The sequence below is a fragment of the Equus asinus genome, chromosome 28, assembly GCF_041296235.1.
Source record: "Equus asinus isolate D_3611 breed Donkey chromosome 28, EquAss-T2T_v2, whole genome shotgun sequence".
Taxonomy (NCBI): Eukaryota; Metazoa; Chordata; class Mammalia; order Perissodactyla; family Equidae; genus Equus; species Equus asinus.
Window position 1 is genome coordinate 33,940,346 of NC_091817.1, and position 17,913 is coordinate 33,958,258.

General features: G+C 42.2%; 1 protein-coding gene across 4 annotated transcripts in view; it reads left to right on the top strand.

Moving 5' to 3' along the window:
- Window positions 1-17,913, top strand: part of TANGO6 (transport and golgi organization 6 homolog) — a 192,368-nt gene that overhangs the window by 105,380 nt on the left and 69,075 nt on the right. Inside the window, exon 16 of one of the 4 annotated variants that reach the window (XM_044761541.2) lies at window positions 17,675-17,887. The exons of 2 other annotated variants lie outside the window; for them this stretch is intronic. In XM_044761541.2, the coding sequence (XP_044617476.2) occupies window positions 17,675-17,832 (158 nt within the window). In that variant the 3' untranslated portion in view covers window positions 17,833-17,887. Of the gene's footprint in view, window positions 1-7,377; window positions 8,658-17,674; window positions 17,888-17,913 lie in introns of those variants that run through there. One more of the 4 variants, XM_070500726.1, reaches the window with a different exon arrangement.

Here is a 17,913-nt window from a genome sequence, read left to right on the forward strand (position 1 = left end):
CCTGTGGTGAGAGTAAAGGTAGGGATGAATAACTAGGTTGAGTGGGTGAGAGACTTTACTCCTCCTTACATATTCCTATAATTAGCCCAATTTCCAAAACAGTCTTCTGGCATTTCAAAGCAAATTCCATCAATTCTCAAAGTTGTAATCTTTCTGTAGCCTACTCTTCCGAGCATCCAGCCGTAAACATTGCCCTAGCTTTAACTGGTACTTTCTAATTCACATTACCAACTTGTCCAGGTGCATAGATGAGGTGGCTTACTGAAATCCTTTAAGTGAAATTAAAGCCCATTTTTATGACATAGCCAGTATTCTTGTTTACTAGTGGTGTGGAAATCCTTGTGAATAGCCACTTTGTAAAGCTTCTTTAATAAGTACCCTAGTTTCATTGGCCCAGGCGTTGCTCTCTCCCCACCCCCAACTCTTCAGCAGAGGGAGTTCTGTGGGAGAACAGAGCCCATGGGTGGGAGCCAGGTTCAGTACACTACTACTTCCTCTTGGCATCACTTCTAGTTCCCTAACCATACCTACTTTTCTTTCTGTCACTAGACAATGGTGAAAAATCAGCGAGAGCTTCTTTTCTTTCCACTTTTAAAAACTGAGGTATCACATACATACAGTAAAGTATATAAAGTACACTCATTTTAATAGTATGGTCATGCATCACTTAATGACAGGGATACATTCTGAGAAATGTATTGTCAGGCGATTTCATCGTTGTGCAAACATCATAGGGTGTACTTATACAAACCTAGGTGGTAGAGCCTACTACACACCTAGGCTATGTGGTACTTATCTTATGGGACCACCTTTGTGTATGCAGTCTGTCGTTGACCAAAACATCATGACTGTATAGTTTTATGGTTCTTTACATATTTACCACCACCCAGATCAATATATACAAACTTCTAGTAACTCATAAAGTTTCCTTTTGTCCCTTCCTAGTCTATACTTGCCCCTAGAGGTAAGTACTATTCTGACTTTTTATCACCATCAATTTATTTTGATTGTTCTTGAACCTCATTTTAATGTAATTAAACCCCCTGCTTCCAGTAAGCTGATAGATCTAGACACTTGGGTAAATTCAGCTCAAATTTTGGGGGGACAAGAATATTTCATAGACTATGCTGTGTATTGTATTTCCTGTTGTCTCACATTAGAAGGCACGTGATATCTAGTTATCTCATTTTAGTGATGTTGAGTTTGATCAGTGGTGTTTCCAGTAGGATACATCCATTATAAACTTCTCCATCAACCTTCCTCTTAGTGGTTTCAAGTAACCATTGGTGATTTTTTAAGTAACCATTGGTGGTATTGTGTAGATCCATTATTTCATAGGGATTACATTTTTTACACATTACGAATCAGATATAGAGAGGGTTACTAACTTGCCTAATATCACACAGCTAATTAATGCTGGACCCAGAATTTGAACCCAGACAGTCTGACTCCAGACCCAGTCTCTTACCCAATACACTATTGCATCCTGAACATTTTCCCATGTTGTTAAGCATCTTTTTCCTGTCATTAACGTGGACATTTTCCACATCCTCTATAATTTTTAATGATTGTATGATAATATATCATTTGAATGTACCATAATTTTTTTCAACTCACCGACTCATAGGTTGTTCGACTTTCTTGCTGTTATGAATTACATTGAGATGAGTATTCTTATAGCTAAATCTTTGTGCAGATCCATGATAATTTCCTAGAAAAAATTTCCAAAAGTAGAATTTGTTAAAAAGCATGTGCATATTTTTAAAGATGTTTATTGCAAACTTGTCTTCCAGAGAGATTGTGCCAGTTTATATCTCAATACTTGAGACTATTTTTCTGTACTTTCATCAGCTCTATATATGCTGTGTATTATCATTTTTATCAAGGAGATATGTAAAGAAATTCTTGTTTTTATTTCTATTATTCAATTCATAAGTTAAATATTTTTCATATATTTGTTGGCTAAATTTGTGTGTGTGTGTGTGTGTGAATTGCATGTTCTTTCCCATTTTTCCATTGGGGCATTGATTTTGTTGTTTGATTTATACAGGCTTTATATATTTAAAGATTTTGAACCACTGACATTTATTTTGTAAATATTTTCTTCGGGTTATTTGCATTTTAATTTTGTTCATTTTCTCTGTTTAATTTTGATTTTTCAAATGAAAACACTGAATTTTTAATTTTGATGTAGGCAAATCTATCTTTTTCTTTATGGTTTCTTTCTTACATAGAAAGACTTTCTCAAACCAACCTTGTATTGGTATGAATCTATATATTTTAATCTCTACTCTTCAATGTAGAAAATATTGTGGAAAGATTTTGGTTTAGTTTCTTTTATTTAAGGAACTATTTAGTTTTTTAATGTACTTTTAGAAATTTAGTCTTAACACATTGCTAAATTACCAATCACTCCAAATGTTTCTCCATCTGTTTCCTCTTACATGGCCCAGTGTCGATGTTGACAATAACCTGTGGACTGTTATATGTCATTGCATTTTTTGAAACGTCTTTTAAAGATGTAGCATTAAATTACTGTGCCCAAGATTTTGAATTGGTAATTAGGACACTACTTAACAAGTGGAATTAAAGCAAAGGGGATTAAATCTGTGGGGGTATTTCCTTTTGAGATTGCCTAGAGCATTATTCCTGAGCTGGTGTAGACTACACTCCTTTCTCACACATGCCAGATGCAATATCTTCTTTCTCTTCAGCAGAGCTGGACAAACACTACCCAGTTCTTTGTTCCTCTAGACCAGTGATTCTCAAATAGGAGGTGCAGGGAGGAATTTTGCCTCCCAGGAGACGTTGGCAATGTCTAGAGACATTTTTGCTTATCACAGCTGGGGAGAATGTTAAACATATGGTACACAAGGCAGCCCCCCTACAACAAAGAATCGTCTGGCTCAGAATGTCAATAGGGCATCTGTTGATACATTCTTTCTAGAGCTCATGGGGGCCATTCCATTTCTGCTTTATAACATCACTCAGATGTGTTAGTTAAATCCAGGACTGCCACATACAGTTATGCAGGTTGTTCACAGCTATATAAACTCCAAGGGGCATCATTGTATGAATGGTGTGCCCTGAAGTACAGTACTCAATTTGTGCAGTCATCCTGGTGGCCTTGACTAAATTCTAGTCTATCTCCCATTGCTTACATTTTAGATTGGCATTTCACTGGGGAGAGTTTGAAAAAGTTACTCTTTTCTTTCTCTATACATTTACAAATCCTTTTGGATGTAGGAGCGTCTGCACATGGCTAATCTTTCTATTTTATACCAATCTTATGAGCATAATTTTTGGTGGGTAGCCTTTCCTGTTATCTGCTGGATATGGGGATATGTCCTATTGAGCATATGTCCATCTTTGAAATGATTATATGCTTCCTATCTTCTTTTGCCTTTTCTTTACCTTTAACGGACCAAAATATGAACTAACATATATTTTAAAATCATCCCTTGTATTGAGGGAATGTTTTATGTCCTTTGCTAACATTTATTTCTCATTCTAAGGAAAAAGAGAAAAATCAGTGAAGTTGCTTTTTGTTTGTATGTGGCTCTCATTTGAATCCCAAGCTTGGGCTGATGGAAAAACAGTTTCCACCTCTGCCCCATGGCAACACCCAAACACTCTCTGAATTCTAATTTAGTTTCCTGCTTGTGTCAAGTTCTAAATCATGTAAATTCTTGGATTATTTGGTAGCTCTTCCTAATGCTCAAAGTTCTTTATCTTGAATATAGTTATTTTTCTTAATATTGGGGGTGGGGAAATCAATGTAGTTCGGTTCAGAATCATTTGTTGAGTAGCTTCTGAACGGCAGGTCCTGTGCTTGGAGCTGAAAATAGGAGCGTGAAAAAGCCACAGTCTCTTCCTGCGAGGAGTTTATAGTTTAGTGGGAGAAGTTGACTCAGACAGATATCATCTCTCTGAGTGACCTGCTCTCGGAGGGAGAGCCTTTGTTGGATATTGTGGGAGCACAGAGGAAATGGCCTTGTCTGTCTTTTTTCTTCTTGAGACCCTGTGTTGGAAGGTGGCCGTGGACACAGGGCTACATCAGTTCATCATTAACATAGCAGAGCAGGCCAGTTTTTGAAAAACAGTTTCTGTATGATAGTTTTGAAAGATTTTCAGCTCACAGCATAGGCCTGAATTAAGGTAAAAAGGTCTACTGGATGTGTGAATAATTGGCTGCCAGTCTGGGAGTTTAGCTTTCATCGATTTCAGCACAATAGACAGCATTCAGGATTAGAGTTTACATATCCTAAAGGAGAAATTTTCAGCAAAATTCAGAGGATCAGATGAAATGCTTCTTGCCAAGCTGCCCAGCTTAATATCGGTATAGATCAATTCAGCAAGTATTTATATCAACAGAAGTTGGAAATATTGATCTGGCCAGAATTGAAGGTTGAAGCCCAGACCAAGTAACTATTTTTTTCTCTTCCTCCTTTCTCTTTTTCTTTCTCCTGTCAATTTTTTTGAGGTATAACTTTAAAATCTATTTATAGACCTTTCCCCTCCTAATTGTATCAGTAATGCATGGTAATTTTGGACAATTTAGAAAATATTAAAAAGTATAAAAAAAGAAAGTAATCACTCATCTAAAAAAAGATAGTCTCACCATTCGGAAGTAAACACTCTTTGTTTACATTTTGATTGTTTCCTCTAGTTTCTTTTTCTTTCTCAGAATTGTGATTACACTGTATGTATACTGCTTTTTTTTCCATTTAACTTATTTATAACCACTTTTCCATGTCATTAAATATTTCTTGAAAATATAAGATTTATTGGTTGTGTATAATCAATAATCTAAATTTATCATAATTTTATTTAATTATCTTTGAAATATTATTGTTGATTAGGTTGTTTCAAGTTCCTTACTTTATGAGGATTATGAGAAGTGTGCTATTGAGTATTCGTATACATAAATCCTTTTGGTGAATCTTTAATTCTTTCCGTAGGATTGGTTCCTACAGGGAAATTACTAGGTCAAAGTCTGTGCATGCTTTTAAGGCTCTTGTTATTTAGTGCTAAGTTGCCTTCCAGAAATGTGTGCTCTTGTCAGCAGTGAATGAGACTGCTAATATCTCATAGAGAAACATTATTCCATGCCTTCAGACCAAACTTCTAACCCTGACCAGCCATCTCCAAAATGTGTACCTTTGCTCCTAGAATGAATGGAGGAGCCTGTCAGAGAAGTTGGTGGGTGGGTGGATGAAGGGAGGCAGAAAGCAGGGAGGGGAGGGTGGGGCTGATGGATGAAAGGGTGGGTGCATGACTCAGTGTGAACCCATCGCTGCTCTAGAAGAGCAACTCAGATCTGGTAGTGTCATCATAATATACAAAGAACAGCACTTACTTATCTTTAGAGGCAGAAGGTAGTCTTCTAATCAGCAAGCTCGGACAAGTTCCAGTTTACTCTAGGTCAGAAACTTCTAAAAATGAGAGCAGAACTAGAAAGCCATATTCATGTTGCTCCATCTGAAGAGTTTACCTTCAGTGAACTCTGTAGGAAAGATCAGGAATTAATTTTTGGAATGAAGAATGAGGGGAGAGAACTAAATCTCAGGTCTTGATTGGAGAGTGTGTGGCAAGTAGAATGACACCGGAATTGTTGAGGCAAAGCAGCGTATACTTCTAAGTTAGGAGATACCTTTTCTCAAATTATTCTATATTCAGGAAAAGGGTAGGTCTTGGGCTTTAGGGTGTATTTCTCTTAAAACCTGCAAAATGCCCTTATTTAATGTGCTTTGTCAACTCTTTTCCATGTCACCTGCTTAATTTTTATGTTTTAGTTTAGCCCCTCAGAGTTCATCCAAGTGATAAGCAACCCATGATCCTATCCAGCTCCAGGATGAAGCCCATAATCTGATTTTAGAAAAGCTATCATTTGCCCAGAGAGGAGGAAATTCAGCCCCAAATTCTGCTCTCACAACCACTTTCTTCTGCCAGTTATAGAAAACAAAGGAAAATTGAATAATTGGATTTGTCTAGCAGGCTACTGTGAGTTCCTATTGGCTTGGCCAGGGAATTAAGATGAGGGGGGAAGCTTTTAAACAGCTGTGTGTATTTTAAAGTATGTATGTACCACAATTTGTACCATTTATTCAACCATCTCTCTGTGAATGAACATCCACTTTTTTCTCTTTTTTATGTGACATGCAGTACTGCAATATAAATTCTCATATATATGTGATAATAGAAATATATATATTATATATACGCATTTCATATATAGGTACACGCTAACATCCTGGAACCTTTATTTCTGTAGGATTGATATTTGCCAAAGTGGAGTTACTGGGTCAAAGTCTGTTTATAGTTTAAATTATTCATGTAATGGTACTGACAAATTACTTCCTAAGATTGTGGGTGAGAGGGCTTTCTGAACCCCTGTTGTGTCTATTGTCAAATAGAGAAAAATATCTTTTGAAAAGTGTCTCTTCCAAAGTGAATGGACTAAGAAAACTCTCTTTTTATATTATTTTTTTGTTTTTCTTGATTGTAATGAGAAAAAATCTTGTTTTAAGAAATACGATATTAATACATTTTGCTAATAAGTTGCATACAAGATTAGTCAAAGAATGACAAACTAGGTTGCCTTTAGAAGTATCTTACTCAACAAAATTTGTTTAAAGTTGCAGCATTATAATGGTAGCTCAAGGGCATTCTAATTAGGTAGTTTCCAGAAATATTTAACTTGTACTAGCTTAAAGTTTTTACTTAATGGGCTTTTATTTTCAGAATATACGTTTTGGTTCTCTTCTGTATAATAAACAAGTCCAAAACTTAATGGCTTAAAACCACAACCATTTATTTATTCAGAATTCTGTAATACGGATTTTTTTCTAGAGTTTCATGTAAATGGAATCCTACAATGTATACCCTCTTATGTCTGACTTCTTTTGCTCAGAATCATGTTTTTGAGATTCATCCATGTTGTTGTGTCTATCAGTAGTTCACTACTTTTTATTGCTAAGTAGCGTTACTTTATATGAATATACCACAATTTGTTCATACATTTACCTGTTGATGGACATTCAGGTTGTTTCCAGTTTTGAAGTATTATGATGTAGCTGCTATGAACATTCTGGTACAAGTCTTTGTGTGACTGTGTATATATTTTTTTTCTTGGGTGATAGGAATGAAATTGCTGGGTCATACCCTAAGTGTATCAGAAATTGCCAAACTGTTTTCCAAAGTAGTTGTACGATTTTACATTATGACAAGCACTATGTTAGAGTTCCAGTTGCTCCATATCGTCACCAAGACTTGGTATCAATAGTTTTTTTAGTTTTTAGCCATTTTAATGAGTCAATAATGGTATCTCATTGTGGGTTTGTTTTTCTTTTCTTTTTTTCCTTCTTCTCCTCAAAGTCCCAGTACATAGCTGTGATGCGGGCTCAGCGAGCTGAGGAGTCGAAAGAAAGATTTCTTGGACTCTCAAGGTCTGGCGGTAGTGCTCCTTTATTCAGATAATAGCATGGAATAGCATGGGGACAGGACCCGTGGGCAGTGAAGAGCTGCATTGAGTTGATGGTAGGGCTAAATTTATAAGGCATAGGTGTGTGAGTTATTTCTTTACAAGACAAAGGAAAGATCATGTAAAAAAGTTGTTAAAATGGTATCAGTGCAGGTGGGGTCTGGTTATCGGGTGGTCCTATGACTTTGGATATGAATCAGATTGGATCAGGTCAGGACATCCTATGCTTCCCGGAGGATGATATAGATCAGTATGTAGGCCACGACACCTTGGGCTTCTCTCCCTGGGGCAGCCTTGATCCTCATCATAAAATCCCCGCTGAACCCATTTGGCCCTGAAATCTTTTGGGGATATGGACGATGGTCAATCTTCTGTAACTACTTCTAGCTGTACAAGGTCATAGGGCTGTCCCTAAATGGGGCCATAGGGGTACAGGCAGGAAGTTCGGTGGACCGGAAGGTTGCTCCCGCAGAGTCTAAAGCTGACAAGGTATACAGATCCTTTGGAGACGAGAGAATCATTTGACAAGAAGTGGTTCAGGAGGCAAAACTTTGTTGACATGTGGAAGACAAACAACAAAACAGACAACAAATTATAATAAGAAATGCAAGCAATATGATTAACCCAATGAATAAGGCTTTGATAGTAGTCAGGAGACCTGGACCTGACCAGGAGTCCAACCAATCATTTAGGGATAGGGTAGGGTCAGACGTGGATTTAATTTGGTGGCTCATATCAGATAGAAAGCCAGAGATATTTAGATGGTAGTCAGGAATATAGACACAACATTTGGTTTTTATAATGGCACAAGTACCCCCCTGTACTGCTGTCAAGACATCCAGTGCCATTCAGTATGGCGGTGAAGCCGGTGTCCAACTGACAGCATCTGGAGAAAGGGTGCAGAGCCCAACTGTGGGCATCAATATAGTTATGAGATTTAGTCAAGTTCCACTCAGCCAGGGCACTTAGTCCCTGAGCCAGCACAAGGCAAGTCAGGGAAGCAGGAGGCAAAGGCCTGGAGCTGGCTGGTGGCTGGGGCTCCCAATGCCGGGGTTGAGAGTTAAGTCCCTAGCAAAAGATTTTCAAGTTTTCGATCTTACAGAAGGTCCAGGTTCTGCTCAGGTCCAGCCTGAACTTAACCTTGACTTAGTGACAACAGAGGAGGAGATGAACGAAAGAGACAAAGAAAGGAAAAGAAGAGATCAGGCCTTGCCCACATGGCCTCTCCCCGAGGGTTATCAAGATAAGAGGCACACAACAGTTCCTGTGCTGGGGCACACAACACTAGCAGGACAGTTCACAGAATAAATCACAGCTCTCTTATCCTCATAACCGACTTGGTAGGTGTGTAAAATACTCAACAAGTCAACTGCCAAGAGAGGGCACCCCACTGGGGGTCACCAGGGTGATCAGGCCCAGAAACCAGAGTGGAGGCTCCCAGGAGTGGAGCCTTTGACTCTAAAAATTTCTTTGTTTCTCAGTTTCAAAACTCAAAAGGAGACCAAAATGGCCACTGAAACTCTAAGAGAGACAAAAGAAAAGGGTCCATTACCTTGAAAATCCCCCCTGAACCTAGGGCAGCGTTCTACCTGTTGTTCCTCCTGTGGGGTTCCTATAGCAAGGGGTGATGGGGGCATCCCCCTGCATTGCATCCCTTGTATATCTTCCCTATTATGCCTGTCAGTAATAGGTGCCTGGTGAATGGTCCCAGAGATAAATGAATAGAGAAAAACAGTGAAGAATTTTCCACCGGTCTGGGGGACATTCTACCCAATTGCATCTGGGAACTGTTCTTCCAAGAAGGGGTTCCCATACTAAACCAAAGGTTAGAGTTTGGTACTTTCCTTGAACCAGAGTCCTGATTGAGACTTTCCTGCAGTTCAGAGTGTGGTCAGGAGCCATAGGGAGGGATCCCAATCCAGCCTTAGGAAAAGAAACTTGCCACAGGAATCTTGGAGATTGGCAACCATCCTAATGACTTAAGTGGTTGACCCGTGCCCATGTGAAATTTATATATTAGAGAGAGGATTAGGAAGAAATGGATTAATTCATTCTTCATCACCCTTAGGCTTAAGGTACTGATTCTCTTCAGGCTGAATGCCATGGTTTGCCCCACAGAGTAGCCATGGGCAGCAAACCTGGATTCATACTGCTGTTTGAGAAAGTTCCCAATAGAGAAGTAAATTTAGATCCATCCTTGAAAAACAGAAAGGCACAAGGAAGAAAAGCGCACTTACCAGAACTTCAGCTCACAAGCTGGTTAAGCAGGATCCCCATATGGGCCACCAAAAGAAATGATGCAGGGTCAGGGAGCCGAGGAGCCAAAAGAAAGATCTCTTGGACTCTCAAGGTCTGGTGGTAGTGCTCCTTTATTCAGCAAATAGCATGGAGTAACATGGGGACAGGACCCATGGGCAGTAAAGGGCTGCAGCGTGAGGACAGGACCCATGGGCAGTGAAGAGCTGCAATGAGTTGATGGTAGGGCTAAATTTATAAGGCATAGGTATGTGAGTTATTTCTTTACAAGACAAAGGAAAGATCATGTAAAAAAGTTGTTAAAATGATGTCAGTGCAGGTGAGGTCTGGTTATCATATGGTCCTATGACTTTGTATATGAATCAAGTTGATCAGGTCAGGTTGTCCTATGCTTCCCTGAGGATGATATAGATCAGTATGTAGGCCAGGACACCTTGGGCTTCTCTCCCTGGGGCAGCCTTGATCCTTATCAGTTGTATATCCTAGTTGTAAGTCCTTCCAGTTCTTCTATGTGGGATGCCACCACAGCAAGGCTCGACGAGTGGTGCTAGGTCCAAGCCCAGGATCCAAGCCTGCAAACGCCGGGCCACTGAAGCTGAGCATGCGAACTTAACCACTAGGCCACCGGGCCGACCCCCTCATTGTGGTTTTAATTTGTATTTTCCTGGTGACTACTGATGTTGAGCATGTATTTTCATATGCTTGTTTTCTATTTATGTATCTCTTTTGTGAAGTAACTGTTCATATCTTTTTCCATTTTTTAATTGGATTATTTCTCTTATTTATTTATTTTCTTTTTGAGGAAGATTAGCCCTGAGCTAACTGCTGGCAATCCTCCTCTTTTTTCTAAGGAAGACTGGCCCTGAGCTAACATCCATGCCCATCTTCCTCTACTTTATATGTGGGACGCCTACCACAGCATGGCCTGCCAAGCAGTGCCATGTCCACACCCGGGATCCAAACCGGTGAACCCCAGGCTGCCGAAGCGGAACGTGCACACTTAACCGCTGAGCCACCGTACCAGCCATATTTCTCTTATTTTTATTGAGTTGTAAGAGTTCTTGTATGTAGTGGATATAAGTTTTTTGTCAGATATGTGTATTGCAAACATTTCCCCTCAGTCTTCTCTGGTATTTTGAAGAGCAGATATTAATATATTTGGTTAAAATAATATTTATTATAATATTAAGTAAATATACAAAAACATAAAATTAGGTTATGTATTTTAACTCATTTACAGCTTGAAAAACAAACACGTTTAAAATTTTATGTTGGAGAGGATGTAGAGAAAAGGGCACCCTCACACACTGCTAGTGGGAATGCAAACTGGTGCAGCTATTATGGAAAACACTATGGAGATTTCTCAAAAAATTAAAAATAGAAATACCATACAATCCAGCTATCCCACTACTGGGTATTTATCCAAAGAACTTGAAATCAACAATTCAAAGAGATTTATGCACCCATATGTTCACTGCAGCATTATTCAAATAGTGGGAGCAACCTAAGTGCTTATCAACTGATAAATAGATAAAAGAAGATGTGATGTGTATATATGTATATATATACAATGAAATACTACTCAGCCATAAAAAAAGACAAAATCATCCCATTTGCAACAACATGATGGACCTTGAGGGTGTTATGTTGAGCAAAATAAGCCAGAAAGACAAACACTGCATGATTTCACTCATATGTGGAAGATAAACAAACACCTGGATAAAGAGAAGAGATTAGTGGTTACAAGAGGGAAAGGGGGTTGGGAGGTGGGTTTAAGGAGTAAAGGGGCACATATATACAGTGATGGATAAAAATTAGACTATTGGTGGTGAGCATGATGCAGTCTATACAGAAACTGATAAATAATAATGTACACCTGAAATTACACAATGTTATAAACCGTTATGACCTCAATAATATAATTTTCAAAAATTAAAAAAAATAAAATAAATTCAAAGAAAAAATGAAGAAGAACGTGGAATATCAGATTCTGAGAGAAAAGCAGCGTTGTTCTATAAAGTGCTGATTGAAAGATCACATAATATATGGGTAAATAAACTTTTTGAATAAGAAAAGAAACCCTGCAGATTTCCAGACCCCACCCTAACAACATATTCAGTGGGTGCTGGGGATCTCTAGTTGTCCTAGAGCACCAGGTGAGTCTGTTTGCGTCATGTTTGGGATTCGCCAACCTATGTGACTCCCCCAGTAACCACAAGTCTGCCTCAGTCACACCGAGTCTCAGAGAGAGATTCTGAGGTTCTAATTTCCAGTGGGCAGTGGGGGTCACTACAAAGAGGCATTAGCGGACTTTTCTGGGTTAACTGAGACTCACAGAGGGAACTTTCTGGAAGCCCCAGGGCCTGTGTGCCTCTCCTCTAACCCAGGTTAGGGAAACTTCTTAAGTTACCAGCACTTTCTCTGGCCTTGAGGGTGTGTGTCGGGGGAAGGAGCCACGGTCTTGCTGCTGTGGCCCTGAGAAAAAGGGTGCTGTCCACAGGGTGGGTGACTTCACCTGACCCTGAGGGCTACCAGCTGCTGACAGTGCCCCCTTCTGTTCTGCGCTGATGAGGCAGATGAGCCTGGGATACAGGCCCAAACACTGTGCTCTTTCCTCTCTGCTGATTTTCTCCCACCCCCACTCCCCAGCACCAACTGTCCCCTTACCTGCTGAGAGAGGCATTCCACTGGGAACAGCCAGCAGCTTATTCCCGTGGCACACAGCACTCAGTGAGCTGTTTAGCATCTACATCAGATCGCTTCACTACCCTGTTCAAATCCCTCCCATGACTTCCCGTCACTTTTAAGACAGGATGCTCTCCTCACCATAGCCGACAAGGCCTGCTGTGGTCCAGCCCACGCCTACTTCTCCAACCATATCTTTCATCCTTCTCTATCTTTCCTCACCAGCCCCACTGCTGGTCCTAGAACAGGCCAGCCTCATTCCTACCTCAGTGTCTTTGCACTTGCCATTTCCTCCTCCAGGAATACTCTTCCTCCAGCTCCTCACATGACTCCCTCATTCACATCTCCACTGAAATGTCACCTCCTCAGAGAAGCCTTTCCTGACTACCTTGTGTACTACAGCACCCCTTCCTCACTCTATCCTCTTATCCTATTTTACTTTTCTTTCTAGCAATTATAATTACTTGAAATTATATTGTTCACTTGTTTCTTCCTTTAGTTTGTGGGTGCCTTGAGGAGAAGGGCTTTGATCATCTCATTCACTGAAATATCCCAAGACACCAGCACAGTGGCTGTTAGGTAACAGGTGCTCAATAAATATTTGTCAAATAAATGGATGGATGGATGGGTGGATTGGTAGATGTAACAGAATCTTCTCAGTCCTGCCTCTCCTCTCCTTTCACACACACACTTGCACATACAGAGGGAAGTACTCATCAGGAAGTACTCATCTGCATTTCTTAAAGAACCTGCCTGAGCCCTGCCCCAATTTACATAGCCACATAGTGAGCAGCCACACCCAAGGGCCCTTTTTGGAGGCAGAAGGTCTTAGAAGACCAGGTACCACATGTGGGAATGCACTTGAAGGGAACAGGAGGTTTGGAGCCTGGCCTTGGACAAGTTGGATTTCAAGTCAGACACTGTTACAGAAAATCATTTTATTGAACAGAAAGGGCTGGGAATAAAGGAGCATGTGAGCCTCAGGGGGGATGCTGCTTGCCTCTTCATCCTGTTCCTGCTCCAGGGAGCAGGTCTTCCTGGGTCTCTTTATTCTGCCTCCTGAGACCCCAGGTAGGAGGCTCCCTGGGTAGCCACAGATTGCTTCTTTCAGATTCAAAAAGCCCAGCTCCTTCTGGTTTGTCTGGTAGCTGCTGGCAACGACTCAAGCAGGAGCCCATCTGGTAGACGGGGCCCCTGATAAAGCCGCCCTGCACCGTCTCTCTGCTCCTGCATCCTCCTTGGCTCGCAGAGTGCAGACTTTTCTTTCTTTTGCCCAAGAAGGGACTCTAGAGGATTGAGCAGAGAAACAGCAGGTTTTCTTCCAGGCCAGCTTCTGTCCTGGGATGCTCAGAGCAGCCTCTCATTTCAAACCTCAGTTGCTGAGGCTCCTTGCCCGTGGCCAGTTAGTATGGAAGGAGGCTCCTGGCGGAGAAAGGCTCAGACAGAGTGGCTCAGGTTCTAACCTCCGATGGTGGGTGGTGGGGTTCACTGCAGGAGGAAACATTAGATGTCTCAGGCCGTTAAATGTTTGCCCTCTCTACAGACAGACTCAGCCAGCGAGCTTCCACAGGGTCTGCCTCCTGCCACCGTGCTGCAATCGCCGAATTTTGGGTTTGGGGCAGCCTAGGTCTTCATCTGGCTCTGCCACAGCTCGAGGTCTCTTGAGCCCCCTCCTGGGAACTGGCTTCTCTGCTTCCACCTTTTCTGGGGTGGCCACAGGAGCATCCCCATAGGCCCGGCAGCCACCAACCAGGCAGTATGTCTCTCCATGCCAGCCCATCTGGGTTTCTCCACACCCTCGGTAGAGGACATGGTATAGACAAGGTGTAGGAGGAGTAGTGGGAGCCACGGCTGCTGGACAGAAAATCACAACTGATCAGTCACTTCTGCTGGGCACAGTGTCCTGCCAGGACCTCCCCTCTCTCACGTCTCTCTCAGCTTCTGGTTGAAGCCCTTTCATCTGCTTGTCATCCAAAACACAGCCTTGGCCCTAGAGAAGGGACGTTGGCGGCAAAAGCAATTCCCTGGAGCCTATGGCAGCAGCAGGAGACCAGGAAATCTCTTCCCCATTCCCAGAGAAAACTTAGAACCCGAAAATAATTGCAATCAGGATCCCCTCCATCTCTCCCTTCCACAGCATAGAAAACATTTCTTAAGCTCTGTCACTTCTGAGGCTTTAATGGAATTGCCTTTCAAGTTTTGGAGAAAATAATCTAATCTAAATTGGTTAAGAACCCCTTTCACCTTGGCAACTCCTCTTGGGCCTCGTTCATTCCACCTGTTTCAACCACAAAACTCTAGCCCTCTGATACTTTTATCTAGGTTAGAAAAGGGCCAACTACTGAGACAAGAGTGACCAGGAGGATCAAAACCAGAATCTGGGAACCAAGTCTAAGCTGATATCAACCTAACCTCTTGGGACACCATTTCCTCAACCCTCCAGGCTCAGAATCACTTCATCACTCCCCTTGCCTCTTCTGTTCTTCCCATTGAAATGACACCACTTTTTCCCCCAGTACTCAGCAGCTTGGTCTGGGATGTATCTGAGGGGACTCACGTGGATGTCTACATCACAGCACAGTGAAGGTTCGTGGGCTGGAAGGGGAGGTTCAGGGTGAAAGTCAAGAGTGGCCTTCCACAGCTCTTCCTCAAACCGCTTCATTTATCACTTTCTAACAAAAATGCACTTTTGCCAAGAGGCCAATCAGGTAAGGGTCTGAATGGAAGCATCTTGTAGCCCAAAGGGAAAGGCTACCTTTGTAAACCTTTCTGAACACTTGCCCAAGGGTGACATTTCACTGGTCCTCAGCAGTGAGCAGGAACACTGTGGGTCCCTGAGGGGGCCCTGGGCCACTGTACTACTTACAGCTGGGGATGTTCTGAGGTGTGGTGGGCAAGCCCAAAAGGAACATGTGGCAGCCAGGTGAGGTTGTGTGTATACCAATGCCTCTTACACAGATGCCCGCACTAGGCCTACCTGCTCCGTTGCCCTCCCAGGGGACAGAAGACAAGTTCAAGTTAATATAGAAGATCCGGTCGGACATTCTCTCTCAGGCAACCTAACAGATCGGTATCTGGTAGAGAACTAGTCGGGAAGTTTCCCCAAGAGCACCGCGTTTGCGGGGTTATCCTGCCATGGAAACTGTGAGGTTTGTGAGGTCATCACTACCCGGTGAGGTCACATAAGGAATCTGTGACTTGAGGGGCAGGCTTCAGGTTCCTGGGGTTTTGTGGAGGAGAGTGAGGTGGAGGCAGAGAGGCATCCTGCCTGGACCCTCACACCTTGCCCTCCCCACTCATGACCTTGTCCTGCCTCAAATGTAAATTCATAGAGCCCTCACATTTTCACAACTGAGGACTCCAAAATCCGAGAGGCTAAGGGGTCTACCCAAGGCTACACAGGTAGTGCAGAGGTGTTCTGCTCAATGATAGGGCTCCATGTTGGGACTCTGGATTTGTAGCTGATAGGAACATGAGGGCAAGCTCATCACATTCCAGGGACACTAGGAGAGATGTTAAAGGTGCTCCAAGGCAAAATGAGGGTCCTGAATGACATCACAAAGTGGGAAAGATGGGCCCTTTTAAACATGAAATTCAAAACAAATTCATGACAAAATGACATCATACAGAATGACAACCTAATTATTACACTCCTCTCTCCCCCAAAAGGGCAAACAATGATAATCCCATCACCATGCAAGAAAGAGGTGTGGGCTCAGCAGCAGCCTAGGTGAAAAACCTGGTCAACGCCGTCAAAAGGTGTTACTAAGAGATAAATTGGTCCTACTCGGAGGAGGAAAGAGACAACTCTGCTCTTAGCCTGATCAGGCCCATGGGAAGGAACTATATTTCAGGCAGCCTTTGATACAGTGTGGCCAAGAACTTCCTAGTAATGAGAGAGAACCTTCCTTAGGAGGGGGCTCCCTATGGCTGACCTTGAATAAGCAAAGATGGGACATTTGTTGACTGGGGCTGTTGCAGAGGAGATGTGCCCAGGAGGTAGAGACTGCCCGGGCTACTATTTCAGAGGTTGGCCAACCCCAGTTGAGAAGCAGCTTCTCTCTACTTCTAAGTTGCCTGATCAGTGTGGTACAGGATAGGACAGATAAAGTCAGGCCTGATTAGAGCAGACTGCTTTTGAGGAGGGCTCTGGAGGAGGTTCATCCCGGCAGGTGGGCCAGCATGAGACCCCTCAGATTCTCCAAGGCTCCAGAGAGATTACTTGTCCAGGAGCACCCCTTTGCTCTGGTTGGGGTACTGAAACCTTATCCGCACCTGGCTGGGTCTCTGGGGAAGGTAGAACAGCATACACAAAAGGTTTCTCAACTTAACAGGGTTTGATATTCACCTGAGGAGTACACAAAACAACTTAAAATTACTTGTACATGGATGCTTGGGCCAACCCTCAGAAAATTTATCCAGATCTGGAGTGGGGCTTAGACATCTGCTGGGGCCAGCCCCATGGCATAGTGGTTAAGCTCGCATGTTCTGCTTTGGTGGCCCAAGGTTCACAGGTTTGGATCCCAGGCGTGCACCTCCATACCACTCATCAAGCCGTGCTGTGGCAGCGTCCCATATACAAAATAGAGGAAGATTAGCACAGATATTAGCTCAGCGACCATCTTCCTCTTAAAAAAAAAAAAAAAAGACCTGCACTTTTAACAAGCTTCCTGGGTGGTTCCACAAAGAGTGGTCCAGGGATAGAGTGACCAAATTATTGTCTAAACTGGGTCACTTTTGAGAGTCAAAGTGGGGAGTATTAAAAACTGAGCCAGGCATAGATGTAAACAAGGAATATTCAAGGAAAACAGAAATGTAGAGTAGTTCTGTGCATGTATCACATTTGAAAAAAGCTAGCATGGTGGTTAAGAATACAAACTTTGGTGCAAACAAGACCAGATTCTGTCCAACATACTTGTGTGATTATGAGCAAGTCCTTTTATCCCTCTGAGCTTCAGTTTCTTCATATGGAAAAGAGAGCTGTGATTGTACATTTAGTACAATATTCTCTTTTGGCAAAGGCTGCCCTGGGCCCAGTTCATTTCTCTGAAACCTTATCATTTTCTGTGTGTAAGTATTTTTAAGTTGTTTTGTGGAGTATCGTATTTTGACTCTGGCTTGTTCATTACTTTAGGCAAAACTTATATCATGCAGCAGAGACTGGAACCTATAAGTCAGAGGATGCTATATGCTTATTTTGCCAGTTTTGTAAAGCAGTTTAATCTTCTCTCCTCTTCCTCTGCCACCAAGGGACAGAAGAGAAGGCAGAGCCTGGAAATGCACAGCCAGCCACACTTCTGCGTCAGTCTGCCTTGTATTCTTCTGCCAGTACTTCTCAGAGTTTTCACCAAGAGTGCCCAAACCTGCCATGGGCACTGCTGGTGAAGAAGATTTCTCCCTACTGCTAGTTACTTCACCTTTCCCTTTTCCTGAGGGCTTAATGGGTGTTTTAGGGGCAGGAAATAAAACCTAAATGTTTACAAACTAAA